This window comes from Bacillus rossius, chromosome 12, assembly GCF_032445375.1.
Source record: "Bacillus rossius redtenbacheri isolate Brsri chromosome 12, Brsri_v3, whole genome shotgun sequence".
Taxonomy (NCBI): domain Eukaryota; kingdom Metazoa; phylum Arthropoda; class Insecta; order Phasmatodea; family Bacillidae; genus Bacillus; species Bacillus rossius.
The window spans coordinates 38,463,551-38,489,347 of NC_086339.1; the positions used below are offsets into that span (position 1 = coordinate 38,463,551).

Sequence of the window (25,797 nt, forward strand, 5' to 3'; positions counted from 1 at the left end):
CAAAATCTTTTAAAAAAATTGTATTACATAAATTCAATACACTACTACCAGTACAAAAAAAAACACTGACAAATTACCAAAGCCTTTTGGATTCCTCGTTTCAAACAGTCTTCTTATTGTACGGACTAAGCCTTTTACATGACTTTAAATGTCTATCCGATCCGTTCATTACCGCAGCCAGAGACAGACTGAAGTCCATATCACCAGGGTCTCACTTATATAGACTCATTAGTCGGTACAACACGAGTCAAAACAAGAACCATGTTCATTATGCTCACACTTAACTTTCTCGGAGCATTTTTTATAATGAAGATGTAAGCTATCAAGACGTGAAATTAGTTTTTGCACTTATTGCACTGAAATTGTATTCTTTTAACATTATTAGAACAACTGCTTCTTTCATGTCTGCGAGAATTTGAGGTGATAGTAAATGATGCGTCACAGTATTTGCACTGACGCAATGTACGCTCTTCATTAGTTGAAGAATCCATTGCTGACGATGAAACTTCGGATGATGGTGGTATCACATCTGTTGAAATCTCCTCCAATGTTGACGCCGTCGTTGCCAACGGGATCTGCACCTTCTCCATCGTAGCTGTCGTCAAGGTTCCCGTAGACGATGGTACAACCTCCGAGTTCGACGTTAAAGACGGTAAAGATGCCATCGAGGTCTCAAGAACAGCTAATTGACACGACTTATGCACCAGAAGAAACAAACTAGGTATCCTTACACCGCCGACGTCAGTAACAAACTGAGCGTCCTGCTGTCTAGGACTCGCTTATATACATGCACCGTATGGAATAATACGCTAGTCAAATCAAGAACCATTTACAATAATACTAGAGTCAAATCTACAATTTAAAAAAGAGGATCATTTGATCGAAAAAAAATTCGATCTCTCCAATATACGCCAGGCTCCAAGAGCTACAATTCACGTCATCAGATCCATCTACATTTTGCTCCTATGCTTCAATTGACCATTAGCTGCAAGTGCTCCAACAGCTCCATCAGCTCCAACACGTAATGTACGCAATGAACGCGCAATACATGCAATTTACACGCAATAAATGTAATGATTACACAGTACACACAGGAAACGGAACGTACACACAGTACACACAGGAAACGGAATGTACACACAGTACACACAGAAAACTAAACGTACACACAGTACACACAGGAAACTAAACGGACACACAGTACACACAGGAAACGGAACGTACACACAGTACACACAGGAAACGGAACGTACACACAGTACACACAGGAAACGGAACGTACACACAGTACACACAGGAAACTGAACGTACACACAGTACACACAGGAAACTGAACGTACACACAGTACACACAGGAAACGGAACGTACACACAGTACACACAGGAAACGGAACGTACACACAGTACACACAGGAAACGGAACGTACACACAGTACACACAGGAAACGGAACGTACACACAGTACACACAGGAAACGGAACGTACACACAGTACACACAGGAAACGGAACGTACACACAGTACACACAGAAAACGGAACGTACACACAGTACACACAGAAAACGGAACGTACACACAGTACACACAGAAAACGGAACGTACACACAGTACACACAGGAAACGGAACGTACACACAGTACACACAGGAAACGGAACGTACACACAGTACACACAGGAAACGGAACGTACACACAGGAAACGGAACGTACACACAGTACACACAGGAAACATAATGATCACACATACAGTAGCGGAAACACACACAGGCTTAGTTGGAAATCAGAATACAAGAAATAAAAACATTAAATTTTTACTTTCAATATTTTATTACTTCTCAACATTACACAAATACAAGTTAAAGAAGCCATTATTGTATGTAGCCAGCTTTCCTCAGTTCTTTGAGTATGAAGGATATTTCTTTGATGCACGGATAGTTTCCTGCACAAAGCGAGCCATTTAGAAGTCTTAGCCGGTCAACCAATATGTTTGGATCTTTCCATGATGTGTAATCAATCTTTTCTACCACCATCTTACTTAATTGTTTATTATAAATACTTTTAATATCACAATCGTCCCAGTGATCATAATAAGCATTATCAGATTTATTTATTATAACACGACGTTTCCATCGTTTCGGTCTCAGGACATCTCCACATTCTTCGATCTTGTCAGCTCTAGGTGCTTCATCACAGTCTATGCCTTTGTCAACAGCCTCAGAGTCACTGTAACAATCACTGTAGAAGACATTCTCTTCACCCAGATTACCGTATGAATTCGCTATCGATGATGTCGAAGTGTCTTCATCGTCTTCATGCTTCCTTTTTAGGAGTCCATCATTTTTACAAAGAATGGAGGATCTACTGAATATAGGCTTGAAGGTATTCTCACTTTTCACGGTGTTGATACTTCCATTAGTTTGTCTTCCCAAAGCCATTAGCATCTTTCAATTTATGTTCTTCCTCACGATCAGGTAAGCTAATACCATCACGCTCAGGACAAGGAAAATTATTGTCATAATGCAGATCACTCTTCTTTAGTCTAGTGGATTTATCGGTGTTCTCTATGCCGTAAGTAGTCTTGACTTTACATGTTCTACCATGTCTTTTTAACCTGTCAATTCGTGTTAACAACCTGCTACAACAATTACAGCTTCACATGTTGCGTAGTGGGTTTCTAGCACAATCATTCTTCTCATGACGTCTAGCATTCCTTCTCATGAAAAAATCCTTGCCACATTGTCTACAGCGGCTTACTTCCGATTCAGCTATAGATAACAAACCACGATCCATGGTAGCTTCTGTGACTAATATTAGATACAAACTGTCAGTTTTCTCCAATTGGAACCATTTCTTAAATAGAGTTTTTGAAATATTTCATCAGCGAGAGTTAAGTTATCTAATGCAAAGCAAATTGATGCAAGTAGTTCCAGCTGTCGTCAACAGATGGCGCCACGTGTTGCTTGCAGGTAAATAATATATATTTCATTAATGTGGGATGCGGAACGCTCACTATCGATCGCAAAGGGAGGTTGGCTTCGATAGTATCCAAGGAGAAAAAAGTTCGTCCTTCCTGCTAGTGCTTCTCAGATTTCTCACGGTCCGCCATCTTGGATTACGACGTCACGGCGGCCATCTTGGATGGGTGTGACCTTGACCTTTGACAGAAACCGCAGGAATGATCGCAAGCACACGGATTAATTATCAAAATATTGATAAGAATAATCAGGAGCACACGGAGAAAACCATCATAATATTGGCAAGAATAATCAGGAGCACACGGAGAAAACCGCCACAAGTTTTCTTTGATATCATTAAAAAAATACAAAAAAAAATTTATAAAAAAAAATAAAAACGAAAAAAATTCAATCATTCTGCTAGCTTGTGAACTTCTCATTGTTGAGCAAAGATAGAGTTCTAGTACAAGCCAGAATGTTTGAATTTTTTTCGTTTTTATTTTTTATTTTTTATTAATTTTTTTTTGTATTTTAATGATATCAAAGAAAACTTGTGGCGGTTTTCTCCGTGTGCTCCTGATTATTCTTATCAATATTTTGATAATTAATCAGTGTGCTTGCGATCATTCCTGCGGTTTCGGTCAAAGGTCAAGGTCACACCCATCCAAGATGGCCGCCGTGACGTCGTAATCCAAGATGGCGGACCGTGAGAAATCTGAGAAGCACTAGCAGGAAGGAAGAACTTTTTTCTCCTTGGATACTATCGAAGCCAACCTCCTTTTGCGATCGATAGTGAGCGTTCCGCATCCCACATTAATGAAATATATATTATTTACCTGCAAGCAACACGTGGCGCCATCTGTTGACGACAGCCGGAACTACTTGCATCAATTTGCTTTGCATTAGATAACTTAACTCTCGCTGATGAAATATTTCAAAAACTCTATTTAAGAAATGGTTCCAATTGGAGAAAACTGACAGTTTGTATCTAATATTAGTCACAGAAGCTACCATGGATCGTGGTTTGTTATCTATAGCTGAATCGGAAGGAAGCCGCTGTAGACACTGTGGCAAGGATTTTGTCATGAGAAGGAATGCTAGACGTCATGAGAAGAATGATTGTGCTAGAAACCCACTACGCAACATGTTAAGCTGTAATCGTTGTAGCAGGTTGTTAACACGAATTGACAGGTTAAAAAGACATGGTAGAACATGTAAAGTCAAGACTACTTACGGCATAGAGGACACCGATAAATCCACTAGACTAAAGAAGAGTGATCTGCATTATGACAATAATTTTCCTTGTCCTGAGCGTGATGGTATTAGCTCACCCGATCGTGAGGAAGAACATAAATTGAAGGATGCTAATGGCTTCGGGAAGACTGAAACTAATGGAAGTATCAACACCGTGAAAAGTGAGAATACATTCAAGCCTATATTCAGTAGATCCTCCATTCTTTGTAAAAATGATGGACTCCTAAAAAGGAAGCATGAAGACGATGAAGACACTTCGACATCATCGATAACGAATTCATACAGTAACCTGGGTGAAGAGGTTGTCTTCTACAGTGATTGTTACAGTGACTCTGAGGCTGCTGACAAAGGCATAGACTGTGATGAAGCACCGAGAGCTGACAAGATCGAAGAATGTGGAGATGTCCTGAGACCGAAACGATGGAAACGTCGTGTTATAATAAATAAATCTGATAATGCTTATTATGATCACTGGGACGATTGTGATATTAAAAGTATGTATAATAAACAAGCAAGTAAGATGGTGGTAGAAGAGATTGATTACACATCATGGAAAGATCCAAACATATTGGTTGACCGGCTAAGACTTCTACATGGCTCGCTTTGTGCAGGAAACTATCCGTGCATCAAAGAAATATCCTTCATACTAAAAGAACTGAGGAAAGCAGGCTACATACAATAATGGCTTCTTTTACTTGTATTTGCGTAATGTTGAGAAGTAATAAAATATTGAAAGTAAAAATTTAATGTTTTTATTTCTTGTATTCTGATTTCCAACTAAGCCTGTGTGTGTTTCCGCTACTGTATGTGTGATCATTATGTTTCCTGTGTGTACTGTGTGTACGTTCCGTTTCCTGTGTGTACTGTGTGTACGTTCCGTTTCCTGTGTGTACTGTGTGTACGTTACGTTTCCTGTGTGTACTGTGTGTACGTTACGTTTCCTGTGTGTACTGTGTGTACGTTACGTTTCCTGTGTGTACTGTGTGTACGTTACATTTCCTGTGTGTACTGTGTGTACGTTACGTTTCCTGTGTGTACTGTGTGTACGTTACGTTTCCTGTGTGTACTGTGTGTACGTTACGTTTCCTGTGTGTACTGTGTGTACGTTACGTTTCCTGTGTGTACTGTGTGTACGTTTAGTTTCCTGTGTGTACTGTGTGTACGTTTAGTTTCCTGTGTGTACTGTGTGTACGTTTAGTTTCCTGTGTGTACTGTGTGTACGTTCCGTTTCCTGTGTGTACTGTGTAATCATTACATTTATTGCGTGTAAATTGCATGTATTGCGCGTACATTGCGTACATTGCGTGTTGGAGCTGATGGAGCTGTTGGAGCACTTGCAGCTAATGGTCAATTGAAGCATAGGAGCAAAATGTAGATGGATCTGATGACGTGAATTGTAGCTCTTGGAGCCTGGCGTATATTGGAGAGATCGAATTTTTTTTCGATCAAATGATCCTCTTTTTTTAATTTGTATATTTGACTCTAGTATTATTGTAAATGGTTCTTGAATTGACTAGCGTATTATTCCATACGGGGCATGTATATAAGCGAGTCCAAGACAGCAGGATGCTCAGTTTGTTACTGACGTCGGCGGTGTAAGGATCACCTAGTTTGTTTCTTCTGGTGCATAAGTCGTGTCAATTAGCTGTTCTTGAGACCTCGATGGCATCTTTACCGTCTTTAACGTCGAACTCGGAGGTTGTACCATCGTCTACGGGAACCTTGACGACAGCTACGATGGAGAAGGTGCAGGTCCCGTTGGCAACGACGGCGTCAACATTGGAGGAGATTTCAACAGATGTGATGCCACCATCATCCGAAGTTTCATCGTCAGCAATGGATTCTTCAACAAATGAAGAGCGTACATTGCGTCAGTGCAAATACTGTGACGCATCATTTACTATCACCTCAAATGCTCGCAGACATGAAAGAAGCAGTTGTTCTAATAATGTTAAAAGAATACAATTTCAGTGCAATAAGTGCAAAAAACTAATTTCACGTCTTGATAGCTTACATCTTCATTATAAAAAATTTCTCCGAGAAAGTTAAGTGTGAGCATAATGAACATGGTTCTTGTTTTGACTCTTGTGTTGTACCGACTGATGAGTCTATATAAGTGAGACCCTGGTGATATAGACTTCAGTCCGTCTCTGGCTGCGGTAATGAACGGATCGGATAGACATTTAAAGTCATGTAAAAGGCTTAGTCCGTACAATAAGAAGACTGTTTGAAACGAGGAATCCAAAAGGCTTTGGTAATTTGTCAGTGTTTTTTTTGTACTGGTAGTAGTGTATTGAATTTATGTAATAAAATTTTTTTAAAAGATTTTGTGGTGTTTTTATTTTCTCGAACCTAACACTTTTTTAGTATTTTTTAAATTAAAGTTGTTTTGTATCGGCCAGGGATCGAACCAAGGACCGTAGTCGATCCAATCAATCATTATATGGATTACAAATTTATTTAATGAATTTTGGATTTTTTCCCGCTTTTCTAGCTACATTATTACATGATTTCAAGATGGTGGTCTTGATGTCTGATAGGATGATGGTAGTAGAGGATTTAAAGTCTCTTTACGAAAGTTTAACATGGTTTATTGAAATTATTATTTTTTCATAAAATTAAACATTATTGCATCGATCGGGTATCGAACCGAGGACGGGAATCGATCGAATCAATATGTAAATTAATGAGTGATTTATTTAATGAATTTTGGATTTTTTCCCGCTTTTATAGCTACATTATTACATGATTTCAAGATGGCGGCCGAATTTCAAGATGGCGGGGGGCACCATAATAAATGATTACTGCACTGTAGCGGGTTAGAATAAAATTATCCACATGGAAATGTACTCTATAATACAAGTACACACACATAGGATGGCGTACTCCGGCAGGTGGTGGCTCCTGGTAGCATGTACTGAACATAAAATGTCGGATCCATGATGGTCGACAAGGACAAAGTCAAATTTCAAGGACAAAGTCAAATTTCAAGGACAAAGTCAAATTTCAAGGACAAGGTCAAATTTCAAGGACAAGGTCAAATTTCAAGGACAAGGTCAAATTTCAAGGTCAAGATCAAATTTTAAGGTCAAATTTCAAGGTCAAGGTAAAATGCAAGGTCAAGGTCAAAGTTCAAGCTCAAGGTCAAAGTTCAAGCTCAAGGTTTAAGTTCAAGGTCAAGGTAAAGTTAAAGCTCAAGGTCAAATTTCAAGGTTAAGGTCAAAGTTCAAGGTCAAGGTCAAAGGTGTGGTGATCAGATTATTGTACTAACATGGTATCAGCACACTCTAGCGGACGAAAACAAGATGGTGATCTCCAGCGGACGAAGAGAAGATGGTGGTCGTGTCGTCATACCAGCTGACGATATATATATGCTTTGAAAAAGTGGTAGGAGTCAGTCTGCCTGCATCCACCATTGAGGAAGGAGCCTGTCGCCATTTTTAGTTTTTTTGCACTCACCGGGTTCGAACCGAGGACGGTGATCGATATAATCAATCAGAATTCGTATAAGTTAATTTTTTGATGAATTTTGTAATTTATCCCGATTTTCTAACATAAAAATTGCGGATTTTCAAGATGGCGTCCAAATTTCAAGATGGCGGACATGACGTCAAACTACCTGATGGTATATGTGCATTGATATAAGTGGTGGGGGTCAGTCTGCTAGCATTCACCTAGGGGGAAGAATCGGTCGCCATTTTTATTTTTTTTTTTACCCTCATCGGGTCGAACCGAGGACTCCGAGCTCTGTGTCGTAAATGTTTGTTTTTTATAAAAACTTTGTTAAAATTTTATTATTTAATTTTTTTTATAAATTTTAAAAAAAATTTCATGAAAATCGGATAATAAATAAAGATTTTAAAGATGGCGGCCGTAACGGAAACTGCAACGGTGACGTCATAATTCAAAATGGCGGAAAACAAAATGCCGTAATTTTCGAGAACACAATGACGTCATCCAAAATGGCGGATCCAAGATGGCCGCCGTGATCTACTTGTCCCGTTACGCTGTGTCCCGTTACGCTCGTCCAAGATGGCCACCGTGACGTCACAATCCAAGATGGCGGACACCGGCTCCCGGCTCCACATCCTGAAGCCTGCGCTCGGAGCCCCATTCATATACTACTCTCGTTTTTTAATGTAGGCTATTTAAATAAAACTTACCGGATTTAGATTTCTTATCTGTTATTAGGTCAAAGAATTCTATCAGAGAGTAGGAAGTTGTTTGATTGTTATTTTGAATATAAATAAATCGGTTATATTTGTGATTTTGTGACAATAAGTTGTAAATTTTTATGCCTATGTAATTTGTGCCCTTTTCATACTGACTGGTATTATGGACTGTTATCCTCAATTTATTGGAGTTTCTTGTGTTGTATAAATTAATATCAGGTTTTTTTTTTTAAATATCTTTTCTCCTTATGTATGAATAAGAGTATTTTTGGTATATACTCGTTTATGACTGTTAAGATTTTAAGTTTCCTGAATTTTTGTTTACAGTGAGCTGACATTTTGTCATGTGTCATTATACGCGGGACTCAGGCGAGTCTGGTCGAGCTGTGGTCGTGTCCACGACTTTGTCTCTGCAGCGAAGAAGCAGGACCTGCCCATTGGAGGAGCACCTGAGCCGCTACGTTCTTACAAGTAAGCAGTCACCTAGTGCACTTTGCGGCCAGGCATCGGGCTGTGTTGGGCGTGTGTCCTGACTATATTTAAAATGCCACACATACTTCGGTGAACCTAACAATTTCGTTTGCCAGCTCGCTTTTCCTAGCTCGTCGCAAAAAAGGTGCTGTATCACAGTGCGTTAAAACTTTAGCAGGTGTGGCATTTTCGATTACTGCCATTTTGAGTATTACTGTGGGCATTTTTTAAATGGCTTTTGTTTCTACTGCTATTTTAATCGTCTTGGAACCCATCAAGCTGATTTTGGCATTCGTAAAATTTTTGCCTGCCTAAAGTATGGTTGGACATAAATCTCTTTGCACATTGGCATGCGTTTAGTGCTACTGCCACCCTTTATAATTTCGAAAGCCATAGCGATAATTTAGTTTGCCCCTGTGGAAGTATATTTTTTTTTTCGAATTAGTAACCGCTGGCGTAAAGGAGAACTCATGAAATTGACTTTGAGTTTGGTAAAGAAGTTTCGTCGCGCTGTATGTGCATTCTGCGACAGACTGTTTACACGTTTTTTGAGGCGTTCGCTCGTGTTTCTCTTGTGAAATGTATGCGTGTGAACAGTATGTATGTAACCATTATTTTCACTGCACATTGACAGTGAATGCTTTTGGACTTGACCTCGTAAGAAAAAGCCATGTTTGTTCTAAGAGTAAATCAGGCAGCTATCAATCATTATTGCCGCCCGTCACTATAAACTCATTTGTAGTCAACGAGTTTTCGGCTCCAATGAGAAACTTTCAATTTTAGTGTTTTTGTAATTTTGTAATTGTATGTTTTATTAGGCCTATTTGCTTGTATATGTAAGACTTACTCACGCAAAACTTTGGCGTGTAGGACTGATATGAGACATTTTCATGGTATTTTATCTTTATATTTTCTATCGGTACTCATTGTTTTTTATTTTTTTTTATAAAATAATGATTCTATTTCGTAGCTTGCGCCAAGCGCTTTAAGGTATAATAAGCACTGTTTAAATCGATCTAGCAAATGGGGAATTTTTTATAAATAGGTATTATCTTTTTGTCGTTTTGCAGCACATTGTAATTTCTAGTCATAGTTTGCATTTATACCCAAGTTCAATACATGCTGGTGTTGTGATTCGTAGTCATTTTGCCCCACAGCATTAGATTTTGGCCTTCGATTCTTTAAGTCTTTCATTTTAGATGCCTTAAATAATTTATGTTTGGTTTCATTCTGCTCATATTTTTGTTTCGGCAACTGCGACTGCCACTCCTGACTCATGTCGACATTAGAGCCCCCCCTTTAACGCCTCATATCCTCCTCCTGCGCTGGGCGGGTTCAACTTCTTCACTGCAGAAACAACCACAGTCCGTGTTGTTCACAGCTCGACCACACATGTAGTGACAGAGTGGCGAACGCCCAGCTACAGTTGGAGAAGCCTAAAGCTGGAATCACAATGCCCCGACGGCCCCGACACGACAGGCCCGACAAGTTCAATAGCCAATGAAATACAAGCTCACCGTGACGTCAGCCCGACAATATACGCACCCCGACGGCCCGCAAGGAATAGATTCTATTTCTAATTCCGTCGTGTCGGGCTGCCCGACAGAAAAGAAAACGGCAACGGAAAGGAAACAGCACAGAACTAAATTTCAAAAATATTTACCTACTTGGTAAATCTTTTTGCTGAAAAGTGAAATTTTGGTTCAAGTGTGGGTGAATTGAAAAATTTGTAGCTTGCCTTAGTCTGTTTGTATAAACATTAACAGATATCATCGTGTTTATGGTTAAAGACGTTATTTTAGAATCCATCTTTTAATTTTTCGTTTCTTTTTAATTCTTCGCACAGCTAACATCAGGAGTATTTTTCTGTCCCTCACTGACATATCTTTATCTTGTTTCCTTGTAACTATAATAAACTACTCTCTGTTTTACAAATCAAATTAACCTTACTTCGTATCGCAGACGACTAAATGTTTTTTTTTTTGCACTTCAACTGTCAATAATAAATAAAAGAGCCTACTTTGTTTTTAGCGCTTTCTATAATGCATTTTAATTGAAGTATTTAGCTTGGCACGATTTGCCGAAGGCCAAATTGAAAATCGTCGGGTTATTTTTGTCGTGGTATTGTGACCCTGCGCTTTTAAATCTGTCGTGCTGAGATGCTGCACGACAGTTTGTCGGGCCTGTCGTGTCGGGGCCGTCGGGGCATTGTGATTCCAGCTTAAGATGCCCATCAAGTTCTGTCCCGGCCCGAATATTCCCGAATATTCACCTTCGGCCAATCTCGGGATTTGTTATATTTTTGCGCAGGAAAAATGAATTCAAATATTAGAAGTGGTCGGTTAGGTTAGCTACAATAAAACACTTTAAAACACTATTGACTGTTAGTTAGGTTAGTATAGCTACATTAAAATAAACAGAGAAATATAAATATATATATAAATAAACCCGAGGTTGGCCGAAGGTGAATATTCGGGCGTGTTCGGGCAGGGACAGAACTTGATGTACATCTTAGGCTTCCCGTCGTGGTGTTCCCCCTCCCCCGCCAGCCCTTGAGAAGCGTGGTCGTCGGCACGTGTACCGCCTCCTCTCTTGACGAGAGGCCTTCGACACCCGAGGTCAGGCCACAAAGGGTCGCTTCCGAGACCCAGAAGAACAAGGTTCTTATCCGGACGCGCGAAGCAACCTCTTCTCTTCTCGCAGCTTCTCGCAGCTTCTAGGAAAGTGGCGACTGCGAGTCGCTCGCCCGAGCTTCTTTATGCCGCGTCCTTACTCTCTCTCACTCTCTCTCTCTCACTCTCACTCTCACTCTCATTCTGCGCTTTGATCGGCCGCTCGCGTCACAGGCGCCTTCAAGTACACTGTTGAAAATGCCCACCTTCAATTCACCAAGAATGCTGGTTTCACATCATCCAGGATTCTTCGTAAATTCACGGCTATCTTCTTTTAAGTTTACCGACATTGAGTTCACTCACTTTGAACATTATTCCAAAAAAAAAAATGTTCTTGTAATATTATCAAAACATTAAAAAACTGGTCGAGTCTACTGCAAAAAAAAAATTGGTTGTCTGTAAAGTCGGTTTACGGACGATAGTTTAATGTGACGACGTCATAACAAAACACTGATGAAATGATTGCATACTTTATGAATAAAATTGAATAATATTTATTTTTATTTTAATAATAAAAGAATAAATACTTGAAATTATACTAGTGATCAGATTTTTAAAATGCATGAATAATTAACCTTTATTGCCGAAATTGTTGTTGTAGTAAGCAATGAAAACCACATTAACTTTTCACTTCACTTTATAAACAGTCGAGTGGAAGAGAGATAGATGCGGCGCAAGCGTACAATGAGCGTAACGGAACAATGTGCGTAACGGAACAATGTGCGTAACGGAACAATGTGCGTAACGGGACACTTTTTCGTGCGTGTAGCCGGCGTTCATCGATTTATTAGACGTTGTCACGTCAAAAAAAAAATGTGTATATTTTGAACGAATCGTACAACTCGGAGGTCGAAAGTCAGTGATTTGAACTTACGAAAAACTCTTCGTTCATTTCAGTTTAATTATTCGTCGAAAAGTCCTTGAATTTATTGTACTTTCTAACAGTGTGCGGCTTTCGCATCGAGAGGAAACTTTTTTTTTTTCCTTTAAATTCCACGACGCGTTTGTTATAGAAGCTTAACACCGTGCCTATATTCTGCAGCGCGTCTTAGGGATTCGCTGTGTAGGAGGCGCAAGGGTTTGGGCAGAGTGTTCACAGACACGAGGCGTCATCTCACTGTATGCTTGCAATAGGCGGAGATATTTATAGTATTTGAAGAATTTCCTTAGTCTCTGTCTTACAAACCATGTTGACTTTTTTTTTCGTTTATTTTTCGTCTTCCTTCTTTAAGGGCTATTTCTAAAAAAAAAATTTTAACCCAATGTCTCCTTTGCATGAGCTCTTTCTGCCACAAATATAAATATGTAATATCGTGGGTGTAAAATATCGAGCAAGAGATGTTTATTACGAAGACTTGCGCGCTTATTTTTTACACCCATTATATTAAACTAAGTGAATATCAGTTGGAATTATGTGTGAGAGAACAAATGTGAGGGAGGTATCGGGTTCACAGTTTATAAAAAAAAGCCTTAAATTAAAAAAAATCAACATGGCGTGTAAGACAGGGTCTTAAAATATAGTTTTGGCGTTGTTATTATTACGTTTATCGTCCCCGTTTCACAGTTACGATTGCCTCCGCAGTGAGAGGGTTTATAATTCCGGGGGAGGGGGGTTGTTTAGCCTGCCCCCCCCCCCCCCTTACGGGATCTCGCAGAAAGTACATTAAACGGTTAACACTTATAAAACATCAAGCCAAGAAGTTCTGTTGCACGCTCGCTACATTGCCGCGAAAGTCATAAATGAAATTTTTCTTTTGAGTATATAAGTTAAGTGTTGAATGTAGGCCTACAGGTATTAAAAATAAAACATTAAGTCAAGTTCATGCAAGGCAAAACTAAGTATAAAATAAACTATTTAAGCAAAAGGGAAGCCTTGAGGCACATTTGAGCCACTCATTAGCTTATAAACATAATTTAAAGCCGCACTGTACCCTTGTTTATCGTTCCTCCTAAACGTGTACAATAGCCTTTAATCTTGAAATTTTATAAACCACGCAGTGGTAAATATTCCGTTGTAATTATTTTTTTTTATACCAAAAAGGTCAAAAAGTCTGAGACCATTTTTTCTATTAAAAAAATTGTTATATATTTCTTCTGTAAACAGCATAGCTGGTTACATTGTTAATAGTGAGTATATATTATAGGCTAAAAGATTTTCTTATGATGTAAATGCATTAAAGATCCCCTATTATGCATAATAACTGCACATGTTAGTTTAACTAACCAAGCATAGATGCAACTCGGTTTATAGATAGCAAATTATTAAAATAGGTATCCACTGAATATGTAGATTAAAAATACTTTTACATCATTTTAAATTCAAAAAAAATTTAAAACAAAGTTATTTCTTTTTTCTACAAGTGCAAATTTTCGACTTTTTAACACGTGGTACGCAAGGAACCAATAGGCCCGTGGATAATGCTAGTTTTACACGTTAAGTGAAAGGGCACACACGGGCCAGAATAATAATGTAAAGCTTTCTTTTGACAGCGAACCGACTTTATACGGAAAAAATTCAGGTTCAAACAAATACACCCCATCGAGACATCTGAACACTTCTGAAATCACCCTGTTGAAATAAATCACTGGCGACAAACTGGGGATAAAATAACACGATTACACTCTGGTTCACACACAGCTAGGTTGGTAACATGTCAATAAAAGTATGTAGTTCCTTGATTTAACGTCTCGTAAAAGGATGTGTGTTTTAAATTGGCGGTTAGTAATAATAAATTTGGTTAATTTTCGTTACGTTTTCCACATATGTAATAGTAAACTTTAGCACGATAGCCACTTTATTTTTGGTTTTTGTATTTGCAACCAGTTATCAGTTCTACCTTGTTCGAAGCACGCATACGGTTCAAGAGGCATATATAGATGTAGGATCACAATAGCGTGACAGATTCTATACGAAAGACGCGATGTACAAAAATCATCACATTATTTTGAATAAAAGGTTTTCAAACGAATGAGAAACCGAAACAACCAACTAGAAATAAAATGTTTCTTGCCATTACATTCACACTAAATTTAAGACAGCTATCCAACTAAACAAATTTGTTTTGCTGAACCATTTTGAGGAAAATTTAATGTTTCTTCTTAAAAATCATTGTACCAACTTGAGCGTATCTGAAAAATTACACAAACGTATTAAGAAAAAAAAAACCTAAAAAATGCGCAAATGTTAGTTAAAACATCATTGCGTTCGTGACGCGATTAAAAAAGAGGGGGGGGGGGGGATATTGTGAGCGGGTCCTTCATTACTCAACAGTGATGTGTATACATATCGTCGCCTGAGAATTGGAGTTTCTATGTCCATTGAAGTCGGAACTGAGATATAAGCATTTGAAAGTTCAAACAACTATGAATATCATGACATAGAACAAATTAATATTGGTCTTAAATTAAGAACAAACATTTTTATGTGCGCAGACATGTGTGGATATAGTACAAATGAATACTAATATTAATTTCGTGTCCATATCATAAAAAACCTAAAAAGTGGACATAGAACACTCCAATACTCAGGCGGCGATATGTAGGCCTATAACCTCGGTAACGAGCAAATTAATGTGTTCTCATGTTGCAAATAAACTTATAATACGGAACACTGACCACAAATTTAACAAGGAATTCTAAAAAAATAACGCCAAGCGTGATAAATAATATAATTGTTCAATTTATTGATAAACTGCACAAAAAGAGATAAAAGCAACTTAAAAAATATGTATAATTTTTTAGCCTCAAGAATTGTGTTGCGACGAACATGTCGTCAAAGATACTCAATATTTTGTTGGTTCTCTAAAAAAATATTACGAACGTGGCGATATGTTTCAGGAATTTTCGAACTAAATGTTGCAGTCCTACACAGCCATGCTTTCAACCGGGCATGTTATTAAAATACTGCCTATCTTCTTTCAAATCCATTTAATAGTTAATACTATTAAGTTTCTGCACACGCTAGAAGTTATACTTCTATGACATGTCTAAAAAATTAACTTGAAACATTTAAAAAAAAGCTAATATAACACTAAGTATATGTTTGTACATAAATCTGTTATCTAAAATCAGTTTCTAAATACATCCTGCAAACAAACCGTAACCTTGTTGAGCTAACTGAACATTATTATATAAATACCTGGGCGACCGAACTTCCCTCGGCGTCTTACTTTTTTGTTGTAAAATCATGGGTTTTCCGGGACGACACATATTTTGATATACTTTAAAAGAAAAACGTTGATTAAATATATATTTTATTCCAAATCGTTAGAGCCGTGTCCGAGATACGAGGGATGTGGGTTTTTTATATTTATAAAACAATTTTGTTATATGTGTATTTATTTACACGAGCAATTTAAAGGTTAATGTTTTATGCAGTGATCGGAACAGGTATAGTTTACATATTAGAGTTTACCTATAACTCTACTTATTCCAATCACTGTAAATAAGATTATATAAATTACATATATAGACAATATGCATTATATATATATGAATATGTTGCAATCCTCACCTACATAAGAACTGCAGTCGGTTAAATAAAATAAAAATTATTTTTGCCACCGTTTACAGGCGCAGGTAGATAATCGAAGTACCTATTTATCCTGGAAATATATTCAGGATTTATATAAATATATGGAACATTTTAAGAACTGAATGTATATAACATATTTATGTTATCTAATGTTACAAAATGATGGATTAAATATTTGCATATTTTCCAAGCAGCAAAAATATTACTAATATTTTTAAACAATGCATCTAGCATTGAATAGTTCACAACATAGACTTGAATAAATTAGAACGAATTTCATTTCATAAACAACTAAGTTAATTATTTAATTTTTTTACGTCCAAACACTATTTGTCATCTCTTGCACTATAAAACGTTACTTCGCACCAAGGTTTATAAAATAATAAGTTGGTTTAAAATAAATTCAAACCAATATGATAAGAAAGTTTTCATTGTTTTAATTTCAACCCATGTTTTAACGGTAATAATTCGTTTCATCAAAATTTGTTTCAGCCAAAGTTATAGGTGAAGTTTAGGGTTCATACAATAAATTTTAACGGATAGGATAGAATATCTATTTTTAAAAAGTAATAATTTTTTTTACCTTCAAACAATTTTATTTTCACTCCTTGCAGTAATATATAGGTAAACAAAAATGTATTTTAACAATAGTTTTAGTCAATATTTAGACAGTTATACAATAATAATAATAATGGATTTGATAGTGTACAGGAAAGCCAAATTTTATTTATTTTCTCATTCCAAACTTAGGCAGGCGCAGGCGCAGGAGCAGGCGCAGACGCACGTGCAGGAGCAGGCACAGGCGCAGGCACGAGCAGGGGCAGGCGCAATCACCTCCCGGGGCAGGTGCAGGCAGGGGAAGGCGCAGACGCTAGCACCTGCAGGCACATGCAGAAGCATGCGCAGGCGCAGGCACCTACAGGAGCATGCGCAGGCGCAGGCACCTACAGGAGCATGCGCATTACCTGTTGGAGCAGTTGAAAGCGCAGGCAGCTGTAGTATCAGGCGCAGAGACCTGCCGGAGCAGGCTCAGATGCAGGCAACTGCCGGAGCAGGCTCAGGCGCAAATACCTGCGGGATTAGGCTCAGGTGCAGGCACCTGCCGGAACAAGTTCAGGTGCAGGCACCTGCCGGAGCTGGCGCAGGCACAGATCCTTGCCGGAGCTGGCGCAGGTCCTTCCCGAAGATGAAGCAGACATAGGCACCTGCCGAAGCAGCAATAGGCGCAGGCACCTGTAGGAACAGGTGCAAGAGCAGGCGCAGGCACCTGCAGGAGCAAGCGCAGGCACCAGCTAGAGCAGGCGCTGGCACCAGAACGAGAAGGTGCAGGCGAATATCTATTAAGTCGCTCATTGGACTGTTCCAGGACATGAAGAAAAAAAATGCAACCTACATACTGACGTCTCGGTTGAATCAAGACTGCCTTGAAAACTTTTTTTCAAGAATCCGTTGTTTTGGTGTTTTCTACAACAACCCAACACCCATTTGAAATCAGAAACTTGTTAACAGGCAACGCAAGTGATATTCCATTGTCAAGAAATACATCAGTTGCTGAAGAAAAATGTGAACCTTCGAAAAAAGTAAGAATTCATTGACACGTGTCCTATACCTATAGAGTTGTAGCTTTTTAATAAGTTTTTCCCTGTTACGACTCTTAGTACATACTTTGATGGATATGTTGACAGGGATAGTAGACCGCTCGCGACCCTTCCCGAGATGAGCTGCTCAAGCCCAGCGCTGGTGGAGTTGCCGCGGCGTGGAGTTCTCTGTGACGCGCGGAGACCAGGGAGTCGTGGACCGGAGCTCACGGGTCTCGGGAAATCACGGAGAAGCAAGGATGCTGAAGGAATGGTTGCTGCAAACTTCAGAACTATCTGTGATGTCCAGGGGCGCAGCCAGGGGGGGGGGGGGGGGTTATGGGTTCAACGCCCCCCCCCCCCCCTTTAGCTCAAAATCTTTAATTAAATTTCTTATTCATCACTCAAACAAATGTCATATCAAAAATTAATAAAAAATTTACCAATACAATATTTAAATTTAAGATCCGAAAACTGCTAAAATTGCACTATTTTACACCTTAAAATCCAAATTTTCCCGGGGGAGGACCCCCGGACCACCCGCTTTATTAAGGAGCGGGGGGGGGGGGGGGGGCATGCTTCTTAACACCCCCCATACACAAATCCTGGCTACGCCACTGGTGATGTCATCCAGGGGTTGGTTGTGATAGGGGGAAAAAAAAAAAGTGTGATTTGAAGATTGAGGGAGAAGGGAAATAAATGGTGGAGTCATTGGTCGAAGGGTTTGGCCAACAGCCAGTCACAACATAGAATTGAATAAAAATTGATGAAGAGAGGAAAAAGGGGCTGAGCCACTAGTGTGGGTGTATGGGAAAGAGGGGAGAGCAGTGAGAAAATATTTCATGGGTGAGTTCAGGGGGGTGACAGTAGATAGGACAAACTGAATCCTTAAAAATTGGATCATACCATGTTTCACCAACATCGAAGAAGAAAAAATATTACAAGTTTTGATCTCTTTAGTTTATTACATATCCAGTTGTTATAATTACATATTATATTGTATTGTCTCGTGGTAATAATGGGATTTGAAAGTTAAAGTATATATTTTTAAAATGTCATTGAAAACTAGATGCTGCGTAGCATATTGCCGAAAACGAAAATTAGAGCACGTTGGCCTGTCGTTCTCCATATTACCTGCTACTGTTTTTGAAGTTGAAAATTAAAAATATATAACGGAATGGAAAATAAATATAATAAACAGAAATAAAATTAATTACTAAACGATCATCAGTTTTAATCTGGCTGTATAATTTGAACTTTACTAGTGAAGAAAAATAATACTCAAGTAAGTACATTTGTAGAACTATTTTCAAGATGAATTGATGGTCGTGCGGATAAAGGCGTCGGTTTCGAATCCTCCTTGAACCTAATTTTTTTTTTTTTTGTATTTTGGAAATAGTTTAACGTCCAATTATAAGGACTAACATAAAGCAGTTTTACAATATCAGTAATCAGTAGCCTTTATCGAAAAAATATAAAATATGGCAACTACAAAGGTGCCAACTATCGCGCGCTAAACCTTTCTCAGGTTGTATCTGGCTGTAATTTTTTCGTTGTCAAGTTGCAAAGAAATGGTATGATCGCAAGGGTTTTGTTTACAAATTTAAGCAAACGATCATTACTATGGGAGTGGCGCCTCTCCCTTTACTTACTCTATGGGTGAGTTGTGTGGAAATCGTCTCTAATAAATGTTTTTAGTTATATAACATACCTAATAAAATACTGACTACCAGATTAAAAGAAAAGTTTTTTCCAGACTATTTTGTTTTTCATGACCACGTGTAAGCTTTTTCTTAACTCTTGGCAGCCAGCTTTCTACGCTTGAAGCAACCATGGAAATATGCAGAGCTGCCGACCATTACAGATTTTCCGTAATTATTATGTATTTAACACCGGATTACGGAATTACGGAACATCTCTGGTTTATTACGGAAACAAGGCTTTGTGCTGCATGGTAACGGAGAAAATTCCGTTTCTGCTGCGCGTGTTTTGTGAACGCAGTTCGAATACATAGCGTGGTTGCGCAAATAACGGATCAAGTAAGTGAGCGGGTGCGCAATGCGCATGTACTGTCGAAATAAGTAGATTACATAATTCTCGTGTTTTGAAATAATAATGGGATGGTATTACGTCCGTTGTACCTTTGAATATATATACTGTATAGAAGTCACGAGTGGATAGGATTTACTCTACGTTTTTCAGAAGCGTATGATGAGCAGCTTGGGAACTTCACCGCTGCAGTGCGCTGCCGTAACGCCCTGTATCGTCTTAGTTGTTATTTACACGTTAGAGCGCAGCTCTGTCGCCCGTTGTCATTCCCCGCACCCCCCCCCCCCCACCCATCATTCACTGCAGTTCAAGGTCGTACAACGGGAGGGAGAAGGGGTGTTTGAAGAGTTCGACACTTGTCCGCTAGGGACCACCACAAGTCGATGCCCTAGAGATGGTGGCGATTGCGGCGGTGAATTAACCAACTACCTCAAAACCGTATTAGAAATTTTAACCTGGGCTGGCGACTTCTATACAGTTTATATATTCAAAGGTTGTACGTTACAGCTAGTACATATTCTCGGACTTTTCGTTTTTCGGCTACTTACATCACGATAATTTTTGTACGGTACTTTGGCTAACCTGTGTTGTTTTAATTTATTTCTTGAAAGCCATTTTTTTCATCAGTGTTTTTGTCGTGTCTACAGACGTGACATTTTTTATGTTTTTCGATAGTGTTGTGTTCGTCAGTGCCGGTTGTAGAAATGAAGCGTGTGACAGAACGGAAGGGATGACTGTAGGCGGCATATAGAAACAAAGAAACATGCAGAACATTTTATAGCCATGTTGACTACATCGGAAGAAACGAAAGTAACGAACGCATGGTTATTGTTTACAAGTTCTTGTGTTTGTCTTCTGTTGTTTGTTTACAAGACACAAGACAGTTCTTATCCAACCAGGATAAAAGAAGCAAATAAAAAGACAGTAGTTCAAAAGTTTAACTTTGAATACTTTGAATTGAAGAATAAATATTTCCAGTAAAATTATTGACATTTCTTACATATTCAGATATTGTATAGTTCAAATAGTTTTTTTTATTATTCATTAATTTGCATTGTATTCATATACCTACATAGGCCTATATTTTTCATTTTTTTTGCATATTATTGTCTTTTTATCTTGTGTGTCATAATTCCCCAGGAAAAATTTCTCGTGCATGATTTACGCGTACTTTTTTCATATAATTGTCATTACTGATGGGTGTGATTGGAGGTTGGCAGCTCTGGAAATATGACACACATGCGCACATGTGTATTAGTTTTAATTGCGTGTGCACATGTGAGCATGTATTTTTTTTATTAATGCTGATTGGATTAAACTTAGCTAATTCTGGATGAATGCCACGTTTCTGAAAGTGAACAATAAAATTTTTTTTAATGTTAATAGTTTACTATTTTAACATTTTGGTGTAAATATTTGAAATTTGTGATATTGTGAGAACAGTCGGTTAGGTTAGCAATATTTAAAATGTTGTAAAATAGTTTCATTGGTTGGTTAGGAATTACCAATTCAAGATGTAGTAACATAACGTAACCAATTGCCCTTATTATTTTATTGTATTTGTAATTTAGCAAACCTAACCCAATCTGCCATTCTCGCTATTTTGAAGGTTTTTTTTTTTATGTAGCTTGGCAATTACATACCATTTTCTATAGCATATGGAAGTCAATATAAACATATTTTCCATGTGCTTTAATTCTATAGTATGTGCTACGAAGCAGCATGCGTGAGCTGCGAACTTCGTAACTGTCCTGGCCTTGGAATGGACTGGTTTGAATCTAGGGCTTCCTGCTAGAAGCTTAAGGGCTAGTTTACCTTGCACCTACCATGCTGCGTCACTGGCAAGTCATGTGGTTTAATTCAGATGTTGAGGTTGGCAGTGAAATACAAACACTAAGTTATTCCTTTGAAATTGTTTAGCTATGCTTTTGTTTTTATAGCACATTCGCATTGACCAACTTGTGTTCGCAGGTTCCTGTTAGCGGAACTGGACACGTCAACAGGCAGGGTTACGAATTGCAACAGCAAGGCTGGCTTTATAAACCAGGCAAGTGTTGCAACAATGCATCACGTTCGTTGCAAATATTTGATTTAAAAGGGTTTCCTTTTTACTATGCAAAACTTAAACAGGTGAAAAATGTGATGTGTATAAATACAAATAATGTGCACATAACGTGCACACAATATCTGCATCTTTGAAAGTTTTTGGAACACTTTACTTCAAACAGGAAAGGAGAAAAAAAAGTTGGAATACAAATAGTTGGAAGTTGGTTGATGCTTGCATTGCTGTGCATAATTTTTAAACATGGCCTAAGACAGTTGAATAATTTGCATCCACTTTATTTTTTTGTTACAGGCGGTACCAGATGGAGTGAGTTGAGGTGATGACTGGAATGCTTGGGAGGGAGAAGGAACATTGAGTGCCCCACTCCTAATTCTCTGGAAAGGAATTTTTAAAGGATGCTACAGTGCTGCAATTTTTGTTATGTTGGAAATTACATAGAATTCTTTCCAGTGATTTCGATCAAATACAACAGGAATTGTGAAATTATGTATAAACATTTAGAATGATAGTAGCCGGCAGTTATATTGGCGTCTCTCAGCGCGGGGGTGCGGGGACAGCGGGACCGGAGAAAGTGGAGGGGGGAAGCAGGCGACACGTAGCCGAGAGCCGTGTAGTGGCTGTTAGGAAAATATCGCCCTTCAGTGTATACCCGAAAATGGAAGGCGAAGGTGGCAGCTCACAGAGGCGCGGTAAAGTGATACATAGCGGAGAGCGGGAAATAATAAAAACCATGATGCAGTTTTGTGATGAAGAAGCGAAAAATAAATGTCTGCTCGAGCCTTTACAGAGACAGATGGCGAGAGCAGCGAAGTACACGGGTGTGAGTGAACGGTCGGTCCATAGTCAGGATTCGTAAAGTCAGCAAAGAACAACCACATGACCCACAGACTACGCCAGGAAAAAACAGATATTTTAAGTATTTAATAAACAATGGAAATATATCTTTACTACGTTACTGTTACGTAGTGTATAGTGGAGTAAAATATTTGGGCATTTAGGGTGTGTGTGAGTTGGGCGGCTATTAACAAGTAAGTTCTTGATAGCCTATTGTGGAAAAATGATGAATATGAAGCGTTGACGAAATGACAGAACGGGGAAAACGGGAGTACCTAGAGAAAGTAATAAGAATAGTAATAATAGTAATTAATTTTAACTTAATTTTGTTTTTCGTCACCTAATACAATCAATTTTCATGGAAAGAGAACTTCATACTTACATTAAACAAATCATATCTGAATATATATAACTCAAAGGTGACTGACTGACATAGTGATCTATCAACGCACAGCCCAAACCACTGGACGGATCGGGCTGAAATTTGGCATGCAGGTAGAATTTATGACGTAGGCATCCGCTAAGAAAGGATTCTGCGGAAATCCGATCCCAAGGGGAGTTTCGGGGGCGTAATATATCAAAATTTCCAGTTTTTGGTAGGAAATCACCATGGCAACGATTGTTGCTTCATTCGTCTCTATGGCAACGACTATTTCATTGTAAGTGCAGTCCTCATCACCGTTGAAATTTTGCGGGTACTTTAAATATCAAAAATTGCCCTTTTTTTCAAGTATAGATATATATTTTACAGACTTGAAACTTCACAGTAATGTTCCTTATGTTACGCAGGATGACATTTTCCGAAAATTAGATCCCATGGGTGGTTAAAACCAGGAAACAGTGGGTACTTTGTCTGCATGAGAACAGGATTTTGTATTGTTCATGCCTTCTGCGTCTCCATGGCAACGGGCATAGCGCGGCAGTGATGTACCCACAAGGAGGGGCATGTATAATGAGCGGCGCAAGAGTGATCTGCCTGTAGACTGCCGTAGCAAAGTACGGGTACATCAGTTGTACGTTGCATGCACGAGTCGGGAAACCATCGGTGCTATTCATTTTCTCTCCGGTACATTATAGGCCTACAGCATTGTAATAATTTTTCACTGAATTTTTTTTATTTGCCATTACTGTAAATGGGAGACGTGGCCTAATTTTTTTCCATTAGTAAAGCCGTGCGAAGCCGGGTCGGGCAGCTAGTAATATATATGTGGTTTTGAAGGTTATAATATGCATTCTAAAGTGGCAGTACAATGCAAATTGTATTTACATTTATAATAAATAATCGATTATAGGTGCATTAAAATATAAAGCCATACATACACAAGCATTTTTTAAATGGCATTAACGTTGGTAGTCAGGTGTTTCCTAAACGACTAACATGAAGTTAAAGCAGCAAGTATAACATAACAAGCTCCATGTTTACTTAAATGTACATCCAGCGCTAAATGGCACGTTATAGGTACGGAAACCGGAGAACGATAAGGGCGAGACTGGCTCCTGCGTCATCAACTGTGAGATAGCTTTCGTGCGGAGAGCTACAATTGCGTAATGTTTTGGTCGTTTGCTTTTTCTTGTAAGACTTTTGTTTTAATTAACTTTGAGAACACATTGAATTGAGAAGCATAGTTTTAAATTTATTTTACATACTAAGTGACCTAGTTTTCCAAAATAAATCGTGTCTGGTTTTCACTAGTTACTGAGTTAACATTTCAATTAATTTTGGTTAGCATAATAATTAGCAGACACCGTAAGTATATTTAATGGGACAAAGTAAAACGTTGCAGTTTTAGATAATAGTTTGTTACTTTTCCTGACAGATGAGTACAAATATTCAAGCACAACCACTGCAATTTACACAATGTTACACTTATGTAATAAAAGTACAATTCATAGGATTTCTCACTTTTGGTTTGGTAACCCAGCACTCTCAGCCAAAAGGCCTTACCGCCCTGGGGCCCCCACGAACGTGGATACAGACTTACGTAGTGTAGGAAGTCACGCGCCGAACATATTCTGTTCTGCTAGTACAAACCTGGCCGCTGACCTTGACAATAGGGTATCGCTTCCTCTTCGCCCTCCCTTCTCCTCAGACAGGACTATGGAGCTCAGACGCCAAGATATCTGCCAGGCATAATAGTGTGTTTTTCAGTATACAGACAAATCTAATACCAAAATAAAGGGTCCGTAAATATGGCACTTTCTTATTATGATTTTAACTTTGTGATTAACAAATTTTAATAATTTGTAAAGACAATCAAATTAAAGTTATAAATATTATACGCAATCAGAAGATAATTTTAAGCAATAATAAAATATGTAATTTTTGTACTGTACTACTGTTACAACATATATGTAAGTTGAAATTACCTACAAGGTAACATATCTTTATTTTGAATTACTATTTACTTTCTAAGATGTTTCTTCATCGTACATTGAACTAGAATATGGCATAAGTATTATTTTAGTTGAAAAAGAAATAGTGACTTATAATTTTGTGATATTTGTACAAACATTTAATGTTTTTTCCAGGGGGCAAAAAAACTTTTTTTTACATGATAAGAAAAATATTTTGTACTAAATCTGCTTAGCACTATCACTCATGTAATTTCTAGGGGCTGTGAAAACATTTTGTATTAATGAGTTTTGTATTAAGGTAATGGGGTTTAACTGAAGTACTCTTGTGTACTTATTTTTGAGTAAAGTGGTTTATTAAATTGAAATGTACAAAATTTAAAATTCATAGTAGTTAACTGCATTCTGTGTATGTATAGCCTGCTGGAAAATCATTCAGACTGTCTCGCATGTCTAGAATGTTACAGAGTATTACATATTGTTTAAATTATTGTTTGTTAGTTTTTCATATTTGGTTTTATTTTGAAATTATGTTTGAATTGTTTATTTTGTTGTTTAAATTGATTACAGTGTTTTATCATAGTTATTTTAGGATGTCAAAATTTGAAGAAAAAAATATTCTCACATAAACGTTGCATGATGTTTATGGTCCTGCTGTTAGATTCTTGGTCCAGGTTGTATACAAGACAGGATAAAGCACCGTTCAACAGCATTCAGTTTTCAAGTTGCTGTTGGGCAGTTTGGTAGTTAAAATGGAAAAATATAGTATTACAATTAAAATGAACTGGCACAATATGAATTTCTGATATGGTCAATGTTTCTAGTCTTGCCCTTTGCTCAAAATGTTACTTTAACTGTGTATAAT

The 25,797-nt window shown here is 38.1% G+C and overlaps 1 protein-coding gene across 1 annotated transcript in view; it reads left to right on the forward strand.

Annotated features, from left to right (window-relative positions):
- The window catches only part of LOC134537960 (uncharacterized), a 42,014-nt gene extending 19,706 nt beyond the window's left edge, over nt 1-22,308 (forward strand). The window contains exons 3-5 of the mRNA XM_063378979.1: nt 8,706-8,849; nt 21,653-21,728; nt 22,038-22,308. Of these exons, the coding sequence (XP_063235049.1) occupies nt 8,706-8,849; nt 21,653-21,728; nt 22,038-22,061 (244 nt within the window). The 3' untranslated portion in view covers nt 22,062-22,308. The remainder of the gene's footprint in view (nt 1-8,705; nt 8,850-21,652; nt 21,729-22,037) is intronic.
- Nucleotides 22,309-25,797: the final 3,489 nt, after the last annotated feature.